Below are 22,316 nucleotides of genomic sequence, written 5' to 3'. Positions count from 1 at the left end.
CAATGCAAGCCATAAGATGATAGGAAGAATACAATCTTAATGAAGAATCCCGGCAATATGCATCAATTGTTTAGATGACAAGAATATCTTCTAAGCACGTCTGCCATCAGTCTGGATTCCAATCTTTCCCCCTCCTCTGTCATCCATGTCTATCTAAGTAGAGGTAATCGTAAACGGTCCGGCAGCGTTGTACAGAGATGGCATCTAGCGTTCACCAGCATTAGTCTAGTCCAATCCTCGATCTACCCACGCCTTAAAACCACAGCAGCAACAGGAGCAAACCTGCAAAAGAATAAAACTCACCTGAGGAGCCGTCACCAACGCAGTACTCAATCTCAAATACCAGACAGACCCATCTTTCACCTGAGGTAGATTCTTGGGAATCTTAACATCCACCTTCCCAGCAGACTCGGGAATGTCGCCGGCGATCTTGATCTGCGCATCGAAGTGGATGGTGTCCAAGTTGCGCACGGGGTTGTTGTATAGGAAGACTGTGTAGTTGCTGCCGGGGTACTGGGCCAACGGGTCCGAGCAGTGTGTTGTCGGGGCTCGGTTGAAGCGGAGGTGCACGGTTTGTCCGGGGGCCACGGTTGAGTTGTCCGGGATGCCTTGATAGACGTTGACGCAGGCGTAGTCGCGTTTACCCCATGCTAGACATATTGTTGTTAGTGAGTAGGTAGATCCTCGAGCTTGGTGATCCAATATGCGGGTGTGGGGAGATGTACGTTGGTACTTATCGAAGGCAGCAGCGCTAGTAGCGAGTAGCGAGGCAACAATGGCACCGGTGAACTTCATTGTGTGGTATTTTTTGTATCTGGAAATGATGGAGGAAAATAGACTTGATTAAGAGACAGAACTAGAGAGGCAACCTTCTGATTTTTATAGCCGGAGAAGACCGGTGTCACAGATACAACGAAGTCGGACCACTAATTATAGGATCGGCCACGAGACCCTGTTTTTGCAGCACCCGACTGACGATGTCTCAGCGGCAGCTCCACATCGCCGGTCGAGGGTTGCTTGGCACCGGGGATAGTGTATATTGGCGGGGGATCGGCAGGTCCGTTCTTACGAATGTCTCGCAATTGGGAGTGAATGGGGAGAGTGTGCCGAGAGCTGATTCGTATTAATCTGCAGGCAGCCTTCAGCCGGATACGATCTAACATGGGCTGTGTTTATTGGTTGAGTTTTTGATTTTATAGATCTGCAGGTCAGCGGGTGTCTGATTGGTCCCACTACAGAAAGTAGCTACGCGGAGAAATAAGGATTAATTGAATGGTCAGAGATTCACATTGTTTTCATCTATGAATCAGCTTCAACGAAGAAGTACTTGACAAGAATGATGTCCTTCGTCGAATTTTGATGAAACCTGATGGTGCCAACCAGGCAAAATGAAGTTGTATCACGGCCATGATGGCCCTTCAGTCTTCCTCCATGGACAAGGCAGTAACTTCAAGGCTTCTTCTTGGAGCCGGTACCATCCGAAAGTCCAGGCAGTCGCTCGCCCTTTTTGAATCGGAGGCTCTCTGCGACCCCGAAATCGAGGTCTAGCGAGCATGAGGAGGACAGCTTAGACAAATTGCTGGCCACCCAGTCCGGGCTGTTATCGCCAGGAACCAACGGGCCTTGCATCATCTCATCGATCAATCTGATGGCATGACCGAGGTCCCTGTTTGGGATAGATCCGCAATGGATCTTTCCCCACGGAACTAGAAGGGAACCGTTGTAAACATCGCGCCCGAAGAACCGTGGAGGATGGTACACACAGTATTCATATTTGTTCTCCAACATCAGAGTCCAAAGGCTTTGTTGACCAGCCCGAAGAGGCCGGCACACGGCCACAATCACGCTGGTGGCGTTGGGTCGCTGTGAAAAGGATATCAGTGACATGTTTCCTGTTTTTGAAGGTGGCCGGCCTGACTCATGTGGCGAGGATTAGCGACAACGTCGGGGTGGCGCTCGACTCTCATTGTAATGGCTGATGTGGTTGGGCTGTGACGAGGATCTGTTTGTGTGGGATTGCCGTACTCGTAAAATGTGTACGTGGAGTGAATGGTGAGAGTAGGAGGAGAGAGCGGAAGAGAGAGAAAGGCCGTTTAAGTATCGTGAATCTGAGGCCTCAGAGAACCCCCAGGCAGCGCTTCTACAGTTTTACATTCAAGGCTACGCTCATCCGGAAACTTCTTTCTAAATGAAATCTCATGGTGACGATAGACTGAAGCATCAAGCTTCCGTCTAAGATATTGGAACTGACCAGACGTTACTATCAGTCTTTACAGATGAACGTTTACTTTGCCTTGATGTATTGTCGTTCATGTCTCAACATATGGCTCGCGAATCACTTAGCAGTACATCAAGCGCAGCATTCGAGAATCTCTCTACCGATCCTTGCTGATAGAGCATTCTAGACCTGCACATCGCCCCGAGTCCCAATACTCCGATTGCCACACCGCCAATTCCCAATCCAAAGGATTCTATATCCTCGTTTGAGCATTGCAGATTTCTGGCACGAAATAACCATCCTCGAAATCCCCACCGAAGCCGAGTGGGTTTGACCTTGCTCGAGCAACTGCAATGTGATGTCCACCATGAAATTCTTAGGACTGAAGTCTCTGGGGACCAAGGCCACTGCTACATGAGACTGCTACTTCGATTGGGCTCTGGCATATTTGAGAATCGACTTGAAGCATCCGAATCATGGAAAGAACCTTTTGAGGATTTGCTTGTGCTCTTCGACGTTGGAGTATCAAAAGCGGCTCCATTCTGTTAGTTCGCAAGCTAGCCAATGGCCGAGGATCGGGTTTAGTGGCGGACTTAAAGTCTCCCGTCTGGCCCCACACACTTCTCTCCTGGTCCACAAGTCGCGGCTTACGGGCACGCGGTGCATCCTCATCATTGTGGATCAATGGGAGAGTTGCAGCAGTTATTGAGCCTGCTGGTTCTCGAGAATCGTCATGCCTGCCTCCTCTCGGCAATCCGGGCGGATCGGTGGAACCAAGTCTAAAACGGGCTGCCATACCTGCAAGTCCGTAATTGATCGCAAGATTTCTACTGCTTGATGCCCAAGTGAGCATGCATCTGACAATTGCAAACCAGAATCCGCCGAGTGCGCTGTGGGGAAGAAAAACCGCATTGCGTGAGATGCACCAGCACAGGTCGCCAGTGCAGTTACGCGGCAACATCTCGGTCAACACCCACCGAGTTATTCGATGCATCCACTCAGCCTTTGGGTCATCTTCCCACACATGTACCCATCTCATATGCTCCATGGAGGGAGCAGCAGGCAGGATGGCGAGAAAGACGTGCCTTTGAGTTCTACTTTCACCGGGCAAGCCCATTACTGTCCGGCGATCTCGATCTTGCGTTTTGGAGAGGCTGTGTCCTGCAGACTTGTCGCATGGAGCCTGCGGTGTGGGATGCGATCATATCACTCAGTGCACTCTACGAACGTCCACCTCTTCACGAAACACCCCCGTTCTGGCTTATCAATGCCCCAGCGGTGGTACGAAGTCAAACCCACCGCGAGGCACTGGTGTGGTATTCGCGCTCCCTGGCCGTCTTACAGCAGCGGATCAACCAAGGCACTGCAAATTTGGGAGTGTCTTTAATCAGCTGTATTTTGTTCATTGCAATCGAGCTTCTCCAGGGGAATCGAAAAGCGGCTTTGGGGTTATACAAACAGGGAGCCCAGCTCCTGATCAATGCCGACCGTGGGCCCTGGATCACCACTCTTACGCCAATCTTTCGTCGCATAGGCACATGGGTCTTCATCAATGATGGAACTCTCAATGAAAACTGGGACCTCAATATGACTGTTCCCAGTGGGCGCTTTGTGTCTATTGACGAAGCCAGAAACGTCCTCTGTGGGATTGTTGCTGAAATGAAGACCCTGGATAATGCTACAAAGTGTCATTGGAAACAAGCAGCGGCGAGCCGCAAATACCAGGTTCTTGCACTCGAGACTCAACGCGATCATCTAAGACGACAACTTGATCGTTGGCACCGACTTTTCATGTCTTTCAAATCTTCGGATACATCCGACTCCCAAGACGCCATTGGTACCGTCGACGGCGCAAGCGCCCTTCTTCTCATGACCTATACAAGTGTTCTTATCGAAATTGAAACCATCCTCGATACTGATCAAGCCGCATATGATGAACACGAACTTGAGTTCCAAAAAATCCTCGAATATGCGACCACAGCCATTGCAGCGACCCGAAATCCAGACGGCACACAACCACCCTTCATGTTCGAAATGGGAGTCTTTCTCCCGCTCTTTATCACTGCGCTTAAATGCCGCTTTCCTCAACTGCGGCGTCAAGCCATCAGACTTATGATGGAAGAAGCTCCGCCAGCGCAAGGGCTGTTTATGTGTGGACCTGCTGCTCATGTGATCGCAGTTATCGTGGCTCTGGAGGAGAACCCTAGTGTGGCGAGTGAGCAGCCATTGGAAGTCAGCCGGTTTCTCAAGGAACCAGACTGTATCCCTCCATCCCGGAATCGTGTTTGGGAATTCAGTGTCTCGTCTGATATGAATAGCGAAGGGAAGATGCAGAATTGGCTGCATTATAGCATTCGCAACTTTGATGACGACGACGAGGGTCGGATACAATTCACGCAACGCAGTATACTATTCCCAGGACTCAATACCCCTTTATATGAATTATGATAATATTAAATAAGCATACCTGTCTGGCATTTCCTTCATTATCTGTACTAAACTATTATCTCACCTCGCGTATCATGCACCTGCCTACGCTTCACTCTTGCGATGTCGGCCTGAACAATCGGGTGTCCATCCATGTACGTATGGCGTTATCGCCGTAAGGTAAAATGGGCAAGCGCCTCTGCAAGTCCTGCCCCTCGTGCACAGCCTTTTCCATCTCTTTTTTTTCCCCCATCATATTTTCTTCGCCAGCTGAGTCGTCATGAGAGTCTCACAGCTTGACTTGACGACATGTTAACATCCGGGCACTGACATCCAGGAGGGCCTTCCCCAGTTATGTTTCGCTTACAGGCGGCTCCACAGCCCCAATGCCACCCGTACTGGACCGTTCCGCTATCTCCCAATAGACTCTCACCAACCTACTTGATAACACAATCAACCATCCCACACGCGACATACACACAAACCCAAAATCAAAGCCATTGCGACCTGTATCGATACTTCCAGACCTAGATGACGTACTATAACACTCTTGTCCAAGCCCCAGCAACGGGGCTGGACACGACAGATGCATCAACAATGTGGCCCTATCAGCTCTGAAAACAACTGGCTGCAATAGCTCCAATTGCGACCATGGCTGCCCGGGATGTGGAAATGAACCGAGGCCACCCTTATCACGGGTCGTACGTTGTCTTTGAGCCAGGGCCAAGCCTTTTGTGCTTCTCGATTAGGAGACGGCGACCAGTTCAGTCCAGTTAAGACCAGATCTGGCACCGGGAACCTTTTGACTGCCAGATCCACCAGGCCCGTAATGGGGTCACCTGAGCCTCCCGATAAGCGCACTTTTTCGCCACTCTTTTTTTCTAGGCTACTCCCCTTTGCGCATCGAGCTCGCGTGTCCTGAAATAATTCCGTGGACTCATTGCAATCAGTGCTTGTACTGCTTATCGCGGGTTCACACACTTGCGTCTCACCTGTTTGGCTGGGGTTTCGGCTGCATATCCATTATCCAAGGACCGTCGTCCCTGACCGCTGAGAGTCTGGGACGTTTCCGTTCGCTTGCCCAGCGGTTTTTCTGGGGCACCAAAAATCCCCCCGCCTCCACGACCTGTCGCATCAGACCATCTTCTGGCAATTCCATTTCAGCTTTGTTGAGACGCGCTCGTCTGCCCTGATAGACACTCTGGCATCTGGTCTGGTGCTCCATTTCTAACGTCTTGACCACCACTTCGCGTTCGCGGGCTTCGGGACGGTCTCCCTGAAAGCACATGCCGTCTTTCACCGAGGACCACGCTGGTCCCGACACCAAAGTAGCAGGTAGGCTCCGCTCTTCTTCCCTCTGCTTCGTTGATCTTCGATCTCTTGGTGTACACGTAAAAGTTTACTGCTTTGCCTATGCGACCTTCTATTTGTTCTAAACCATCATCATATCTGTATCAATTCCACGTGCCCCTGAGTGGTCCTCCAATTGTCCATATCGGACAGCGGACAGGTTGTGACGTCGCCATCTACCTCTATATGCACCTCGTTCTTCGGTCCTACGCGCTCTATTTCCATTGACTAATCTCCGGTAGAAATTACTCCTATCTCGGGAACTGGTTTGAACATTCCTTCGTTGCGCAAGGCCTTGCACGCAAGTGGACCCGGCCCGGCCTCCCCGCTTGACGGGACATCTCTCAAGCAGTACCGCGCACCCGTGGCCAAAGTAACCGCAAGACCCCCAATCCAGCCACTTTCGTCAATGCCTTCTGCGTTGAGCAGCCAGTCAAGCACCAAGCATGATGCTTCGGTTGCAGATGACTCTGAGCAAACTCCCAAAACAGAGGAAGATCCCCAGATGAGTTTGTTCCACCAGGTGTCAGAGTGGCTGCAACATGAGAAGGTCAGACGCAAGAACCGCAAGGCGCGTCGTGCTGAGGCAGCATCTAGTGCTACAGACGCTGCTCGCGAGTCTGAAGATTCGGTAGATGAAGCACCGCAATGCTCAGAGAGTACCTTTTCGCTCGACAAGCTAGAGAGGATCCTTTTTCAGTATTCGGGTGCGCGTCCCGGGGACGGCCTATCGTCTCTCCAGCCCATTAAGCGAGCAGTGCGCCGGCGTCCTAAGGGCCTGCGTCGTGGATCTGCCTCGGAGTCTGATGTTACCGACATTGAGGCCCCTGTGCCCAGCGTAGAAGCCGTTCTTGACAATTCAAAGACCCTCGCTTATACGGGCGGTGCGGCAGAGGAGGAGAGCATGGAGAGTAGCACCTGCTCAAAACGTCTAAAAGACCAGGAAGCCTGGTTGACATTTAAGACGGAGATTGTGCGTATTGCACACACCATGCAACTCAGGGGCTGGCGTAAAGTGCCAATGGAGGCGGCTGGAGATATTAGAGTCATTCGTCTCAGTGGTGCTCTGACCAATGCGGTCTATGTGGTCGAGCCACCCAAGCAGCTGCCTGCTCATCCAAAGACCAACAACGGATCTGGCCCATTGGTCTCAAGAAGGCCCCCCCCAAAGCTGTTACTGCGCATCTACGGTCCGCAGGTTGATCATTTGATCGATCGCGAGAAGGAGTTGCAGATCTTGCGCCGCTTGGGCCGCAAGAACATTGGACCCCGTGTTTTGGGAACATTCCTCAACGGCCGGTTTGAAGAGTTCTTCGAAGCTCGTCCGCTGACACCGCGAGAACTCCGGCTTCCTGAGACAGCCAAGCAGATTGCTAAGCGGATGCGAGAGCTTCACGATGGCATTGAGCTTCTTGAAGAGGAGCGTGAAGGTGGTCCCGTTATTTTCAAGAATTGGGATAAGTGGGTAGATCGCTGTGAACAAGTGACCACTTGGTTAGACAAGGAGCTTGGGTCTCCGCATAATGAGGAAAAGGCGACCACGGAACCCTGGCGTCGGCGAGGCTATGTTTGTGGTGTGCCATGGGCGATATTCCGCAAGGCTGTGGACAGTTACCGGGTGTGGCTGATTGCCAGCTGTGGTGGTATCAGTGAGATCAAGCGGCAGCTTGTCTTTGCGCACAACGATGTATGATTGCATCCCTACTCGTTCTTAACGTCGGTTTCAGGATGCTAACAATGTTGAATAGACTCAATATGGCAATCTCCTTCGGATGGAACCTGCTACGCAGTCCCCCTCCTTCTGCCTGCCAATGAGCACAAGCAGCTTGTTGTCATTGACTTCGAGTATTCCTCGGCCAACACCCCTGGTCTAGAATTTGCCAATCACTTTGTAAGTATTCGACACAAGATCCTATTGAGTCAAATTGCATTGTCTAATCTTCCCTAGACTGAGTGGTGCTACAATTACCATGACGAGGAAATCCCATGGGCTTGCAACAACCGCCTCTACCCTACACCAGAGGAGCAGCACCGATTTGTAGCCACATATCTGACTCACCGTCCCGCCATTCCGGGCGCTCCCACTTCGCCTTTAGCTACCCCCTCCGCTACCCCGTTCATGCGCGGTGGTCGTTCAACCACCGCTATCACCCCCTTGAACCTTGACGATGGTCCGGAAGGTCCCCCTGGACAGCAGCTCGAGGCTTCTGGCGAGGATGAGCTTGAGTCTCAGGTGAGATACCTCATGCGCCAGACCCGCTTGTGGCGTGTCATCAACTCGGCACAGTGGATCGCGTGGGGGTATCGTGCAGGCTAAAGTGCCGGGTATGGACGAAGGCATTGCTGAGATGGCAGCTGCGTCTGGCAATGGGGAACATACAACAGGCAATGAAGAGCACAAGACGCCGCCTGTTGACCCCGATGTTGATGAGGAGGAGGAAGCTTTTGATTACTTGGCATATGCCCAGGACCGGGCTATGTTCTTCTGGTCTGACCTGCTGGCTCTGGGCCTGGTTAATCCAGATGATCTACCCGCGCCGATGGTTGAGCATATTCGCGCGCGGACTGTGGACTATTGATCTCAGACTTTGAGGATTTGATCTGGTTGCGTTATGATTTGATTGATGCATGAGTGGGAATGTACACGATGATGATATTACGATGTGGATGTCAATTACGCAGTACATAGCTAGCGGTGCGCACAAATACTCTCGGAATTTGAAATGCTTCCGAATGTATCATCACCAAGGGGTATCTCATTCGACAAGACAAGATTTCGTAGTATCCATGTCAAATGCGTATTCATATCCCATGAAAGGGCCAATCCAGCAGGCATGGACATGCAATGTAGATAGCCAACCAGATTACCATCCCCTTTAAAGCCCAAGCCTCCAGATTCCCAGTGTCCCAAAAAAGTAGAGACTTGCGACCTATCGGCGCATCTCTAACTTCTTCCTCGTCGCCTTCTTCGCGGCATCCACCCACTCCTCATACGCTTTCCCACTTGCATCCTGCCCCTCCTTCATTCCAACCACCCCCTTCATCATCTCCCCGATAAACCCAACAAAATTCCACCGCCGCAGGGTATTCTCCCACGCCCACGCAGCCCTCTTCCGCTCCTCACGCTCCAACGTCTCCACATCCCCAATCTCCCGCGCCCTCGGCCGCGGGTCCTGCACAACCGCCATCAAATTGAAATGCGTCTCCTCAGGCGGATACCGCGCAATACGCCGCTGCAAGACCTCAATTACCTTCTCCGGGAATGTAGACGGGTCACACGCGCCATGGCTGATCGGATGCGGCTGCAAGCCATCCAGCTCATACAGCGTCCCATTAACAGGCGTATACGCAATAAAGTGATACACATCCGCAGCATTTTCTTCATCCTGAGGACGGGCCGTCTCATCCGCGAACGGGCTCGCGCGAGCAAAAGTATTGTGTGCGGTGCGAATAGCTTCCGAGTTGGAGAGGGCTTCGCCGCGTAGTTCGGGCGGGAATCCCGTTGTGAAGTCTTTGAAGGATTGGAGCTCGTTTCCTAGGGTGATGGGGGGCAGAGGTTGGGGAGGGTTTTCGTGGTTGAGGATTACGGAGAGGATGGCTTGGGTGCCGCAGGCGTTTTGGATTGTTTGGGCCGCGAAGAAGACGTTGTTTTCTGCGGCGGTGGGATCGTAGCTTCCATCGAGGGGGCTTCGGCGCGGGCGCCGGCTGCTTCACGGGTCCATTTGAAGAGGAAGATTACGCCGTAGACTGAGCTGTGGAGGCGCGGAGTGTTGGTTAGCTAGTGTCCAAAGGGCTGTGTGGAGGTAGACGGTGCCGGAAAGAGAGAGGTCTGTTTACCCTAAAGACCGTATTGTGTCTGCGTCTAGGGAGATGAGCTCTTCGAATTGGACATTCTGTACGCCAAGGTTTTCGATGAGAGAGGTGAAAAGGCCCTGGATGCTGTTAGCTCATTAAGCTCGGCATGCGGAGTATTCCTTTGGAGAAATTACCTCGTCGGACTCGATGGTGCTCCAGCCGCCAGTGTCGGCCATGATTTAATGATTAAGGTCTCCTTGTAGCTTCAAGAAAATGACCTTTAAACCGTTCAGAGACAATCCTGGCGAATATGTGCAGTGATAGCTTGACAACGGTGTGTTGATAAGTTATCGGCATGTGCGACTTATGTCATAGGTCACGTGTTATGGATACAGTAGTCACGTGAGTAGACATGGATCCAATGGTTTCCAAAATAAGTGACATTGCCGTGTTGATCAGTGACAGGAAACATTGCTATTGTACATAATTTCAATATCTTGCATTGGAACAACCCAATCAAGGTTCTATAGTATTTGTGGAGAATGGTACCTACTGTATCCTCATTCTATGTGAACAGCTACCATCGCGATTCGCGGCATGTAATTACAATTAAACAATTAGGCGGAATCCTCAAGTACGTTTTCCGCTAAAATGAAAATAAGGCTAAATTCCAGAAAAAGGGACGCTGTATATTTGATAGCTATTGTAGTAATCTAAGTTCATCTTATTCTGTCTCAATAGCACTGATTGGACATTCTTTCTTTCGAAAACAAGACGAGATGCAGTAACAAACGCTCATCACTCATTTCTTCCACTTGGGGACAAAGCACTGTTGAACGAGGTATGTATCAACGTTATTGGTCGGCACTTCAGACAGAACGTAGGATGTCTGGAAGGCTCCGGCGCTCCACGAGGTCCAACCGAGATAAACATCCGAGTTTGCACTAGATAAGGTCAGTAAAGATGTCCAGGATTTCGCTAGAATCGGTAACTTGGATAGGGACAAGATTGCACTTACTTGAGGGCATCAAGCTGCTGACACATGTTCGTTGCGCAGCTTTGGACATTACCGCCGCCAGTCTCACTAAGAATAGCTTGTCGCTTGTTTGAGCGTAGCCACGTTGCGAGGTTGTTGAATACGCCGACATTGTTGGTTGTGCACTCGGCGTTGGTGCCACTGTTGTCACTGTCGAGGTACTTGTGAACGTCAAATATCAAATTGGTAGTAGACCCATCCGGGTTGACCACCGCTGCAAGCGCAGCACCGGAGCCATTGTCAATGAAGTTTCCAGCACTGGTGTAGTCTGTACCAGGGAGCAAAATCATTTGAGACGTGGCCCCAGCATTTCTGATCGCAGTAACAACCTTCTGTACCGTAGCAGCCCAGGTTTTGATATCGAGATCATGAGGCTCGTTCATAACGCCGAAGATGACCTTGCTCTGGCTCTTGTATTTGGTTGCCAACGCTGTCCAAAGGGCGACGAATTGCGCATCCGTTGGACCACCCTGTCCAATGATGGCACCATTCCAACGGGCGTAGTTGTGAATATCAATGATGCAGTAAGCGCCCAGTGACAGACAGCCTTGCACCAAAGTGTCATACTTGCCAAAGTTGTTCGAGTCCAGAGAGCCACCGAGATTATTAGAAACGAGGAACTGCCATCCCGTCGGCAGGCGGAAAATGTTAAAGGTATCGTCGTTGACAAAGTGCCTCATTTGAGTGACACCGCCGCTTGATATATCATAGACCTGACTCTGGTCCTGAGTACCACTGGTAACCATACCAAAGTCGAAGCCAGCGATGTTGACACCAGCAAATCGGACTTTGCCCGTTGGCACGGAAGAACTTGAAGACGTCGTGGTCGAGGTAGTTCCGGCGGCAGTTGTAGTAGTTTTCAGGGTAGTGGTAGTCCCGCTACCGCCTAATTAAATGCCCATTGTCAATAAAGGTTATCACTCAATAACTCCATTGGTAATCAGTACATGTTGGATCACTCACCCGAACCTGGAATGCACTGCGAGTACCAAGCGTTTTGAGCAGAGCAGTAGTACCCAGACACGCAGGTTGTCTGGCCAGTCCATCCATTGCCACCACCTGAGAAAATACACGTTAGCCTCTCGCTCACAAATTTGGAGTCTATAACCAACATTGTCCCCAAGCAGACTGCTGCCCTAGCGCTGATCCGCTAATGGCAAGGAGTGCGAACAGGCTTTGCTTGTGCTGGTCTCTCATTTTGAAAATGGTTGTCCGATTTCAAGAATTGCAGATGGACATAGCTTGGACCTTTATATCTTCTTCTACAACGTAACCAATGGAGATATTAAACGACAAAACTCCGATACAGAGGCATAATACTCCATGTTCGGTTCGGAATTGCCTCTCTACGACACGGAAGAAACCCCTGACGAAGTCTATTACCCCGGGGAACTAAAGAGTGCATTTTCCGTCACACATCATACCCACTAGGCCGTAAACATCTATTGACGAAGTTTATACCCTTGGAGGCCTATAGGGTGGAATTCAAGGATGGCACTACACCCGTTAGATATGTAACTTTTGTGGCTCAAACAGTGGGGGATGATGGCAAGAGCAGAACTCCATGAAACGTCTTGTTTACTTGATGCTGTTAACGGAATCACGAAACGAAACTTCTTCAACTTGGGGATTTGAGTTCATTTCCCTAATTTTATTTTCTCTCCAGGGCACGGAAATCTGCCCGTTGAAACACATTGCCGGGGTTAATTCCTGCGGAGAACTATACGGCCAAGTGTCCGTCTGGCACTAGAATCCCCGCTAGCCTCCTAACCGTTACATCTCGAACTGCGGGGTACATAGGTTGAGTAAGATTAAGTTTCAAGGGGAAGCTGCAGGGCAAATTCTTCAAGGAACTGCCGAAAGTTGTTGCTCTATTTACTTGGCATCTTTTTTTCTAGACACCTGTTTTCAAATACAGCGTATGCAATGAACGCGTTCTCTGTTTTGTCTATGGTGAATAAGGTAGTTAGTCGATGGCCATTAGTCATTATATATGCGGCATTCCACCAGTCATGGAGGTAGCCTACCCTGGGTAATTTCAGCATCCCTAGGAGTGTAAATTCGAAGCCCACCTGACAGCATCCCTGCGTCGGTTAAGGCACTCAGAGAGCTATTGGGTCTTCGCTAAGTGCATCAACCGGAGAACGGGCCAATCATCCGGAGAACCCCCTGGCTGAAGGAGTTTGCTCATTCGCAGAGACAAAACGACCCCGGACATGCGCGACTCTGACATTTGCCGAGGCGACTTTTTCGCGGGGGGAAGTCACATAAAGCCGGCATCAACTGAATTATCCTGAGAGATTTGCCGGGCACAATAACAACCTTGCTTGCAAACATCGATACTGCCGCAATTAGCCTAAACAGGAGATCAAACAAAACTAGCACTACAGTATTTACTTTCAGCGATTTCATTAAACCACGCAAGAGAAGCAGCGAAGCTCAGATGAAAGATCTTCATCGTATATGCCGGCTTGTTAAATTTGCCTTAAGCTACTGGTTTGCGCGTCATTCAGCCCTATACTCAAAACCACCCACTTTACAGCGCTTTCTAGTGCCACCTGTGACTAGGGATTGCTATATTATGATCATCGACATCAACATAGCAAAGGCATGTAACTCAAGACCAGCTTTCCATGAAATCTATTATAGAAGAAATTGGTGACAGCTCAAGATTCCGATTCTAGATAGCGGAGAAAATGTCCGACTAGGTACACCTTAACGTCTTGTTTCCAAGGGCCTCACTAAAGGTATTTTGAATTGTGCTTCTAGATAAATTATGTCATTCTTTCTCGGTTCTCCTATGTAAAACTGAGATGAACTAGAACGCCTACTACGCCCGAATCTTCTTTTACAGCAACCGAGACCTTCATATCCCAGTCCTGTCATCTCAATAGGATAAAAGTGCCCATGAAGACTGAGAGGAAGTAAAGGAGGAAACACGCCCAAGGTGGGAGCCGTAGTGCGACTTCTATGTCGGGCGACTATAGAAGCATCACAAATCTCCAGCCTACCCTAGCCGGTCAAATATGTCTCTGAAATTTTCGATTCAACGGGGGATCTCTAATGACGATTATATCGGTCCGGTCCCTTGATTTTATATTACTATTTACTCATCTCAACTATCTCAAAACACCCGAGCATGTAAGTGCAATATCGTATAATCTCGTGGGCCGAGAAGTCTCATGTCCATGTCCTTGACTAGTGTAGTGATTTGCCATAGCGATCTGCCAAGGGATTTAGTGACGACATTGTTATAAGTTCATATCCTCTGTCATCTACAGATAGTATCTTCACTTTACCAAGAAACTTCGACTCTGCCATTCACTACATTCATCCATGTATACTACGTCATCGTTAAAAAAGAAATAAACTCTGTAGTAAATTTAGTCTGATCGGCTTCTCCGAGCTACAGAGCTCCTGCAAAGCACATATCCACGCCCTATGATCAACATACCTACTCGATATAGCAGGTAAGCAGGTAAATACCAAATCCAGCATCAGTGCTATCGTAGACGCAAGTAGATCGGTCCACGCAAATAGTTAGTGCACGTTGACCGGACCCCAAACGCCCTACGCAAGATGAAACCCAAAATCCATCTCACATACCGAGATATGGCCCCAGAGAAATTACCCGAACAGGATTCTGCAGAACAGAAAAAAGTAAAGAGCGACGACACATGGAAGGAGGAATGGAGGGGAATGGGAAGGGGCGCGATAAATATAGAAACACGAAAGTGGCGGGTCGATCACTAGCCCTAAGGGTCTTAATCGACTGGCGGGTGTTTGGTGTTTTGAACTTTTGAGTTGGGTTGCGCCGATCTTTAACTAAATCTAATCAACCCAACCCGACCCCCTGCTTAAATGATAACTCTTTTCAGCTGTGAAATTTAACTTCACCACGCGATTCACCACGCGAAGGAGAAAAACAAAATCTAACTGGCGTACAGCATTGTCCTCGGCAAGGGCGATGGGATGAGGTAGCACAGTATAATAATAAACAGTATGCAGGGTTGATACGAGTATGTCCCAAACAAGTAATCGGCCACGATCGATATCCTTGTCACCACCTGAAACGACAAAAAATACAATTAGAATCCCTGCTCCGCCCCCAAAAATCTGTACAGTGTGAATCTATCCCTGCGTGCCACGCGAGGAGCTCCATGCACGCCGTTCAAACTTCGATCGTGGGTCGGGGTGGAAACTGGAGCCAGCCGAATACGAGGTTACCCTTTTCTTTCCGTCCTGTTAATCCAACCACATCGTTCTGTTAAGTTGACCGAGGGAGTCATTGTACCCACCTACTGTAGTTACATACTGTATGTAGTTAAGTTTATTTTCGCTTGAACTATGCTAGAATTGGACGTTTGAAGATGAACTAAACGCACTAATTTGCTGGTGCAGGGATCTTGAACACTATTCCGCCAATGAAGCTCATTTCATCGCTTGATACCTTTGCCTCCCCCGCCTATTGCGCTATTCTTAGTATTGGAGGTCCTTGTTCCTGGCGATCGTTGTTTAAATTTGGTGGTGGACTTTTCTTGGTATGCATGAAAGGAGGAGATAGTAAGTGCTTTCTTCATGAGGGGTGGGGATAGTGACTGGTCAAGATAGCCCGAGCGCAGAGGGGTACTGTAGGAGGTGATGAAAGGGAGGGGATATACTATGTTTAGAATGGAAGTGTGATGAGCTGAAGCTTGAGCTGAACATCACATTGGATGTGATGCAATACTACCCAAGTACTGATGGAAGGTGCCCAGCAATGATCATCGTCACGCCGGCTTTTATTCTGCAGGCTACTGGAGGGAAAGTTGCTCTTATAAAAGTAAAATATTGATTATGATATCAATTTTCAAAATCCAAACACCACCTAAAGTTCTATTCATAACATGATCCTATTGTAAACAAAAACACATTTCAAGGCAAGAAAGAAAATAGCACACAGTCGCTCCAAATCATGCTAACGAAAGGCTTGAACAATATTGTCCGGGTATATATCACTTAGTAGAGTCATTTCCTTCAGTCCGCAAACGCGACGGAATCTGAGTAGCCAACAACGCTCATGCTCAACATCACAAACTCCCCAAGTAGACAGTAAAAGAAAAGAAGGAAAAAAAGGACATCAGTATAGAAACAGAGTCGCGGAGGTAGAAGAAGAAGTGTAGTGAAGCGAAATGAGGAAGGTCTTTTTGTGGCTTGGATGTTCATGTCCAACAAGTCTCCGGTGCCACCATTCCAGGCATATCGAATGCATGCGAATGAGGGTACACATCCATGTTCAGACCCATGGCTCCATCAGTGCGGGGCATATCAGCGCAGAGGACGTCGCCGCCATAAGGTGGCGTGAACGCCGAGGAGTGAGGAATGGAGCTCGAGTGTGTGAGATCGGATAGGCCGAGGTTTGCATCGTGGGCATCGAGGAGTTGTGGCGAAGGCGGGTAGAGGGTGTGGGAGGGAGCAGCGGTAACGTAGCCGTCTGCCAGGGTGAAGGGGGATCCAGCCACTGTGACCGCTGGAGGAGATTGGAGAGGAGGTGTGTAGGCGGCATATGAGGGTGAGGCGGAGGCGGGAGAAGATGATGAAGGAAGAGAGTATTCGTGCAGTCCGTGGTAGGGACTTGATGGGCCGGGGGAGTAATGCTCGACCGAGGGCCGTGGGGACCAGGCCAGACGGCTGCGATATCGTGCAACACAGTGGCGTGGCAAATCCATCAAGGTCATAGCGAGACGGATGTCAGCGTTGAACGGATCTGTAGCGTTGTGTGTGGCGAGGATGCGATATGTTTCCTCGATGGTTCCAACGGAAAGAGCTCCCAAATATGAGCCGCCCATGTCGGGGTAGAAGTGGTCGAGAGCGGTTGCAACGGCGAAGAATTGAGACAAAACCGCGAGGCCGTTGAGTTCGGACTCGCCATTTCGGAGGAGAGATGGGGGCAACCAGAAGAGCCATTGTCGTAAAATCTGGATCCGGTCGAAGGCTTGCTCGGAGGTCTGCGTAGGAAAGTCCTTGCGGAACTGCTGCACAAAGTCGATCAACTCTCCCAACCGTTGGGAGTGCTCTGCGTTGTGTGAGACTCGCTTCTGGGAAACCTGTAGCGCATGGATGGTCTGATCTAGTTGTGCCAGATCTTCATCGAATGAAACGGGGAAATCCGGAGCGCTCAAGGCGCGCTGGTTCTCGACGAATTGAACAATCTCCGACTCCTGCTTCCAAACCGGATACATAGTCTCGAGGATCGAGGAAAGACCTTGCTGCAAGGATACCCAGCTTTGACTGTATGATGTTAGTTGTGTTTTAAAAAAGATCCTACTTTGATCCTTACTATTCGGTTGCTTGCCAGGAAAGCAAGACGTGAGCGGAAACAATGGCCTCCGCGTTATCCTTGGTGGGAACAGTAATGGCGTAGCCGAGCGCAGTTCGAAGACCCTTGAAAGCGGCTGCTTTGTGGTGTAGAGCTAGCTGCTTAGTCTCTGCATCTCGCGTGAGGTAGGCGAGGTGGTAGGCAGAAAGGGAGAGTATGGCGCTCATGACGAAATCGTTTGACAGCGCAATGCCCAGGAAACTAATAAACACTGGGTCAGTCTCACGAGGATAATCCAAAACTTGATGATGAGAACCTACCTAGGCAACATCTGCGCCCAAATTGTGCAACTGCTCAGGCCCCGTCGATGTAGGTCGATGGAAAGCCCGATGAGGTGGTGAACCAAGCGCAAATCTGATCGGGAAAGACCAGACCAGCTGGATGGAGGGCATCCAGCAAGTTCTGGATATGGGGTGAGACCGGTTCTGTGCCAATTCTCAATCTCCATCTCGATCTCTGGAGATATGAGTAGATCTGGACCGCGTCGCGAGGCAGGCGGGCTGCCTCGCGCCGCAGCAACGTCTTGGTAATCACAGCGACAGTTGTGCTTGGTGCAATTGCGGCTAGAGATATCTCTATTAGAGACGCGCTGTGAATCTAAGGAGGTGATTGCAGAACATACCATTGTGGGAAGGTCTCGTCGCAGCGGATGTGTCTTCGCTTGCACGTCTTACATCCATTCCGTGACTTAGTATGGCTTTTGCGGGGAGGGCCACCACCTGGACCAGCCATTGTAACTGTTATTGGAATATGCTGAAGGTAATGTGGAAAGGTGACAAGGTAGTTCGGTCAAAAGGAAGACCGATGATGAAGGTTGAGAGTAGATAAGACAGGAAGATGTCCAGTCACCAACGTAAGCTTCAAGGTGGGGGTGATCGGACAGATGGAATAGATTGTTAGAGAGTAGAATGGTCGTGCAGTACTCGAGTCGATGAGTAGGTTAAGTAATATAGAGGCAAGATTGGAGAGATGAGGCCGCAGAAGTTTATAAGAAACGATCGACCATGGAGACTCCAAAAATAACTTCTGGCGGGTTGAGGAATGATGATTGTCGAGGGAAGTACTCCGGACTGGAGATGATGTAGTCCCGCACGTGGTAAATACGAGTCGGCCGGAGTATAGCCTCTCGCAGCCAAGATTGGGTTTCCGAAAATTAAAATAATAAGAATTCTCCAGGCCGTTAGGAGTTCGGTAGGAGGAGATGTCAAGAAGAAAGAGAAGCAAGGTCGAACTAGGGCGGAATGAGGAAGAAAAGAAGCGTGTTCAGAGTGTTTTAATGAATTGACGAGAGCGAGAGCGAGCTTGGATCGCCGTTGATAAAAAAAAATCGCCCCGGTCCCGACGGTCAGGCGCAAAGAAAGGTAGATTAATCTTACTAGAATAAAAAAGAAATGATAAAAAAAAGGAATATAATTATAAACTAAAATGGAAAGGGGAGAAGAGAAAAAAAAAAAAAAAAGGAAGAGAAAATAAAGGGAATAAGACTCATGAGGAGAGTAAGAATTCGAATAATAATAATATTATTATCATGATTATTATTATTTAATTTTTATTATTATTAGCAGGACCACCTCGAAGAGAGAAAGTCCCTCTTTTTCCCCAGTGACGATCGAGATTTTGAGCCTCTGCAGGGTTGCCTGGAATAGCCCCTTCACTGGAGGGTCAACTCAGACCGATGACTAGGATGATTAGGGGAGGGTCCCGCTAGAGCGGGAGACTGGCTGCCCTTGCAAGGACTGGAGACTACTGGAGACTGAAGCATGGAAAATGGAGTCAAGCGCATGGACCAGGGCCCTGGGCAATCCATCCATGATCCATGTCGAACTAAACCGACCAGGCGGCGAAGACCACATGGCGCCAGTTGGAATGGGCCCGGACCAGAGGCTGGGCAGGCAGGCCGCAGGCGATAGCAGGTCCGTCATAGTCTAATTCGAGGGGGCTTATACAGCTGCCTCCCAAGGCTTAGGCCCAACCAGGGGGAGGACTTCTTGGGAAGTTGCGCCTGTCGTCTGGTGAATGGTGGCTGTTCTGGCCTGCTCCACCGGGCGGCATGTGAGCTCTCTCCGAGTCCATCTGGCCTGGAGGAAAAGGGAAAGGTTAAAAAGGCTTCCGAGTGGATGACGCGGGACGGATGATTATGGTTGGTAATCACCCGTCCCTCATAACAGAGCTTCAGGATTTCTAGGGTATTTGGGGGGATTATCAGACCCTGTGGAACTGGAGCGGCGTGCCGGGGGAACCCAAGGATCTCCGATCAAAAGATCGAAGCTCCAACAACTGCCCCTCTTGGGTGGACGGAGGTGGAGCCCAAGGGAAAAAAACAGCCGATGGTTATCTGGGTCAGCCAAGCCGACGGCGTCGACCACATGGAGGTATAACTTACCTATCGAGAAAGCAGTGCGATGAGGTACCACTACTCAATGCGCCCTTTGCTTGTGAAACGCGGGCGAATCATGGCAGACATGATGCTGGAGAGCTAACCGGCCTGGGACCAGGATACAGTAGTAAGGATGTGCTTGAGTACTCCGTATACATAGGTGATACTAGTTAGGGTACAGTATGCATGTTCAGACCCAGAGGAAAAGAAAGGGGTGGCGGAGGGAATTGGTTGAACAAGACAAAAGAAAAGAAAAAGAGGGGGGAAGCTGATAGCTCCCGTTGCTTTTGCTTCCTGTCTTCCTGTTCTTCCTAGTGTTCTGGTATTTCTTTTTCTTTTCCTGTGTCAGTTTTCCTTTTGGCAGTGGTTCTTGTCTGGGGTAGGTCTCATCCCTGCAATCCAATTCCGTTGGATTGGAGACTTTTGGATGATCATTGTGGGAGGTGAGCTTTTCCCTTCGCCTCTAGCCCAAGATTATGCAGGGGCCACGCCGAAGAAGCAGCCATGCAAACGTGGAAGAGGGGCCAGAAATGAAGCCTGTAGGCCAGAGGGGAAGAACAAGCAAAAAAGCAACGAAGATCCGACGGTGATTGGACATGCAGCAAGGAGAGAATGTGCCACGGATCGGGCTGGAATGACTGCTGATTTGCCCAGCAGGGTTCCCGCGATCTAAGAGGACCCAGATTGTGGATCATAACGTCGAGAGCCAAGAACGACCGTATACCCAGTTGGGTAAAGGGGCATGTCAATCATTCACGCTATCCCAGACTGACTCCGCGGGTCTGGTCGAGGGGTTTTACAACAGGCATGAGTGGCATGGATTGGAAGCAGGCCTGAAGAGGCATAGCAGTAGTGGGACTCAAGGACTAGTGAACCAGGAAAAAAAGAGTCATATGGAGTAAGAGAGGGAACGGCTCAACGGAGGATTGACGCGACCGATGGACTTTGATTTTGCGGGCCCAGAGGTCCAGTCAGAGCTCCGTTTCGGCTTGCAAGCCTTGCAAGCCTTTGCTCAGCCTGCTTGTTTGGCTTGTGAGTGATAGAAATTTTTTAGTTTGGCGGGTGGGCGCCGTTTCTACCCGCACAAACGTGAGACGCGGTAGCCTCAACTCGGTAAAGACAACCGAAGGTGCAGAGTTTCGGGCGTTGCAGAAATGAGGGAGTACCTTGCCAGAAAGTGGAGGAGAGGTGGGACAAGGAAAGCTCTCGATGCTTTTACTGAGAGCAGATGAGAGGTTCGAATGAGATTCCTCTTGAGTCGTTCAGTAATCATCATCATCATCATCGTTGTCAATTAGAGTCGGGATCGCCGTCTCATCTCTCCGTCATGGGTCTAGGGCCTAATGCGATCATGACATTGTAGCCCCGGCGTCCCGGAAACCCATTTCCCATGGGAGCTTACCACAGGGCTGGAACGCAGGGAACTGCCTGGTCCATGCGGAAGATAAAGAGCGGCTGTGAGGAAATGGGGGTGATGGGGTGATGGTGATGGTGATGGTTGGCGGATGAAAATCAAGACAGGGGGGAGGAGAAACGGCGGGAACTCAAACGGGAAAATGCGCAGGGATTCGGGTGATACAGGGATGAGTCAAGGAGAGTTCTGCTTTGATGCACCTTTCAGGGGACTTGGAAACATCCTTCCAATACTTGTTCGAGGGTATGAAGTACTGTATACGTATGGAGGTAGAAAGTACATACAATAAAGATGATCGAGACCACAGTAATACTATGATGGACATTTCAAGACATTATATGCGAGCGCTTTGCCATATCGAGGGCAACAGACGATAACCCTAGTCCAATAGCTCTCTACTGGGAAGTCAATCCTGATAATAATAATTGAAGAATCTTAATGAGATTACAAAACAATTGTATATTAACTCATTATTATACATCATGGATATGGACTTAACTCAACAAGATCGTCACTCTGTGGAATGATCGCGCCTACAGAATTATATACATGATAATCGGACTAGTCTCTAAGTTCACTAGGGCTTCAACTAGGCAGTGAGACAAGATGCCTAGTGTCGTAGGCAATCGAAACTACTACTGTACACTTAATGTCCCCTTTGGTAAGCCACTGACGCCCTGAAGATCCAATCTTCGCCTCATCTTGACCCTCATCCTGCAAGAGGGTTACGCTGCAGGCCTGCAGTGACCGCTCATTGAAACCCTGTTACCACGTTTTCTGGGGATGCGTGCGTGTCAGATGTCGGTGTGTCCTACATGAAGTATACTTACATAGAAGTATCTTACTCTGGGCCCAAGGCGACCGAGTACCTAGATAGGTAGGTGAGAAGAGCTGCATGTCATAGGACAACAGAATACAACGTGGAATAAATGCATCCAAAGAGACCCATCACCCATGGACAGACAGAGCAGCCAATGTGTAGCCTATGAGACAGCCACGAAGTATGTGGCCAAACTTACTCTATACATGCCGCACAGTCTACGCAGTACTCTCTCTTAAGCTGTGTTCTCCTGGCCCTACTTGATCTCTGTCCTCCCTCAACCTCCCTTCCAAAGCTTCCAATACTTCTCCAGCTGGATTCCTGTGTAACGAGAGAGCTTTCTCTGTGGACAAGATGACTGGTCTAGCCCAAGGGGAAACCCTGCTTCCACACGTGGCTCCACGATCCTCTTCCGACAATAATCTGCAGCATGACGATCCTCCTCTCGCATCATCCCACCTGTTTCATCCCTTAGGCTACCCTCAAATGGTCTGCTTACGGAGGGACAAAGTGGTACAGTC

At 49.8% G+C, this 22,316-nt stretch overlaps 8 protein-coding genes across 8 annotated transcripts; 2 read left to right on the top strand and 6 right to left on the bottom strand.

Moving 5' to 3' along the window:
• Positions 1 to 92: 92 nt before the first annotated feature.
• N7473_010243 (uncharacterized protein) lies at positions 93 to 881 on the bottom strand. The gene is made up of 3 exons (XM_057156182.1): positions 726 to 881; positions 304 to 650; positions 93 to 204 (listed from the first exon to the last, which is right to left on the bottom strand). Exons 1-3 carry the CDS (start codon positions 793 to 795, stop codon positions 154 to 156), a joined length of 468 nt encoding a protein of 155 aa, XP_057004837.1. The 5' UTR covers positions 796 to 881; the 3' UTR covers positions 93 to 153.
• Positions 882 to 1,449: 568 nt separating this feature from the next.
• On the bottom strand, positions 1,450 to 1,887 carry N7473_010242 (uncharacterized protein; the record flags this gene model as incomplete). Its single annotated transcript, XM_057156181.1, has 1 exon — positions 1,450 to 1,887. The coding sequence occupies one exon, from the start codon at positions 1,885 to 1,887 to the stop codon at positions 1,450 to 1,452; it is 438 nt and encodes a 145-aa protein (XP_057004836.1).
• A 1,507-nt stretch (positions 1,888 to 3,394) lies between these two features.
• N7473_010241 (uncharacterized protein) lies at positions 3,395 to 4,666 on the top strand (the record flags this gene model as incomplete). The annotated part of the gene is made up of 1 exon (XM_057156180.1): positions 3,395 to 4,666. The coding sequence occupies one exon, from the start codon at positions 3,395 to 3,397 to the stop codon at positions 4,664 to 4,666; it is 1,272 nt and encodes a 423-aa protein (XP_057004835.1).
• A 967-nt stretch (positions 4,667 to 5,633) lies between these two features.
• Positions 5,634 to 5,933, bottom strand: N7473_010240 (uncharacterized protein; the record flags this gene model as incomplete). Its single annotated transcript, XM_057156179.1, has 1 exon — positions 5,634 to 5,933. One exon carries the CDS (start codon positions 5,931 to 5,933, stop codon positions 5,634 to 5,636), a length of 300 nt encoding a protein of 99 aa, XP_057004834.1.
• Positions 5,932 to 8,574, top strand: N7473_010239 (uncharacterized protein; the record flags this gene model as incomplete). The annotated part of the gene is made up of 5 exons (XM_057156178.1): positions 5,932 to 5,980; positions 6,238 to 7,644; positions 7,744 to 7,886; positions 7,944 to 8,228; positions 8,308 to 8,574. The coding sequence occupies 5 exons, from the start codon at positions 5,932 to 5,934 to the stop codon at positions 8,572 to 8,574; spliced, it is 2,151 nt and encodes a 716-aa protein (XP_057004833.1).
• Positions 8,575 to 8,925: 351 nt separating this feature from the next.
• Positions 8,926 to 10,026, bottom strand: N7473_010238 (putative 26S proteasome-associated ubiquitin C-terminal hydrolase; the record flags this gene model as incomplete). The annotated part of the gene is made up of 3 exons (XM_057156177.1): positions 8,926 to 9,700; positions 9,833 to 9,927; positions 9,985 to 10,026. The coding sequence occupies 3 exons, from the start codon at positions 10,024 to 10,026 to the stop codon at positions 8,926 to 8,928; spliced, it is 912 nt and encodes a 303-aa protein (XP_057004832.1).
• Positions 10,027 to 10,592: 566 nt separating this feature from the next.
• Positions 10,593 to 12,023, bottom strand: N7473_010237 (Endoglucanase EG-II; the record flags this gene model as incomplete). Its single annotated transcript, XM_057156176.1, has 4 exons — positions 10,593 to 10,734; positions 10,809 to 11,712; positions 11,790 to 11,885; positions 11,939 to 12,023. The coding sequence occupies 4 exons, from the start codon at positions 12,021 to 12,023 to the stop codon at positions 10,593 to 10,595; spliced, it is 1,227 nt and encodes a 408-aa protein (XP_057004831.1).
• Positions 12,024 to 15,687: 3,664 nt separating this feature from the next.
• Positions 15,688 to 18,444, bottom strand: N7473_010236 (putative C6 transcription factor RosA-like). The gene is made up of 4 exons (XM_057156175.1): positions 17,807 to 18,444; positions 17,445 to 17,747; positions 17,146 to 17,385; positions 15,688 to 17,096 (listed from the first exon to the last, which is right to left on the bottom strand). The coding sequence occupies exons 1-4, from the start codon at positions 17,914 to 17,916 to the stop codon at positions 16,028 to 16,030; spliced, it is 1,722 nt and encodes a 573-aa protein (XP_057004830.1). The 5' UTR covers positions 17,917 to 18,444; the 3' UTR covers positions 15,688 to 16,027.
• Positions 18,445 to 22,316: the final 3,872 nt, after the last annotated feature.

The sequence above is a fragment of the Penicillium subrubescens genome, assembly GCF_028828155.1.
Source record: "Penicillium subrubescens strain IBT 31985 chromosome Unknown utg000007l_segment0_segment0, whole genome shotgun sequence".
NCBI lineage: Eukaryota > Fungi > Ascomycota > Eurotiomycetes > Eurotiales > Aspergillaceae > Penicillium > Penicillium subrubescens.
The sequence above is the reverse complement of the archived record's forward strand: the minus strand, read 5'-3'. Positions and strand labels throughout refer to the sequence as shown.

Excerpts from the sequence above, each read along its gene's own strand:
- N7473_010236 (XM_057156175.1), bottom strand. The coding sequence starts at position 17,916 with ATGGCTGGTCCAGGTGGTGGCCCTCCCCGCAAAAGCCATACTAAGTCA. Across the intron at positions 17,386-17,444 it reads TGGGCGCAGATGTTGCCTAG|TTTCCTGGGCATTGCGCTGT; the intron begins GTAGGTTCTCAT and ends AGTGTTTATTAG. Across the intron at positions 17,097-17,145 it reads TCCTGGCAAGCAACCGAATA|TCAAAGCTGGGTATCCTTGC; the intron begins GTAAGGATCAAA and ends AACATCATACAG.
- N7473_010243 (XM_057156182.1), bottom strand. The coding sequence starts at position 795 with ATGAAGTTCACCGGTGCCATTGTTGCCTCGCTACTCGCTACTAGCGCT. Across the intron at positions 651-725 it reads TGCCTTCGATAAGTACCAAC|CATGGGGTAAACGCGACTAC; the intron begins GTACATCTCCCC and ends CAATATGTCTAG. Across the intron at positions 205-303 it reads CGTTGGTGACGGCTCCTCAG|ATGCCATCTCTGTACAACGC; the intron begins GTGAGTTTTATT and ends GGTGAACGCTAG.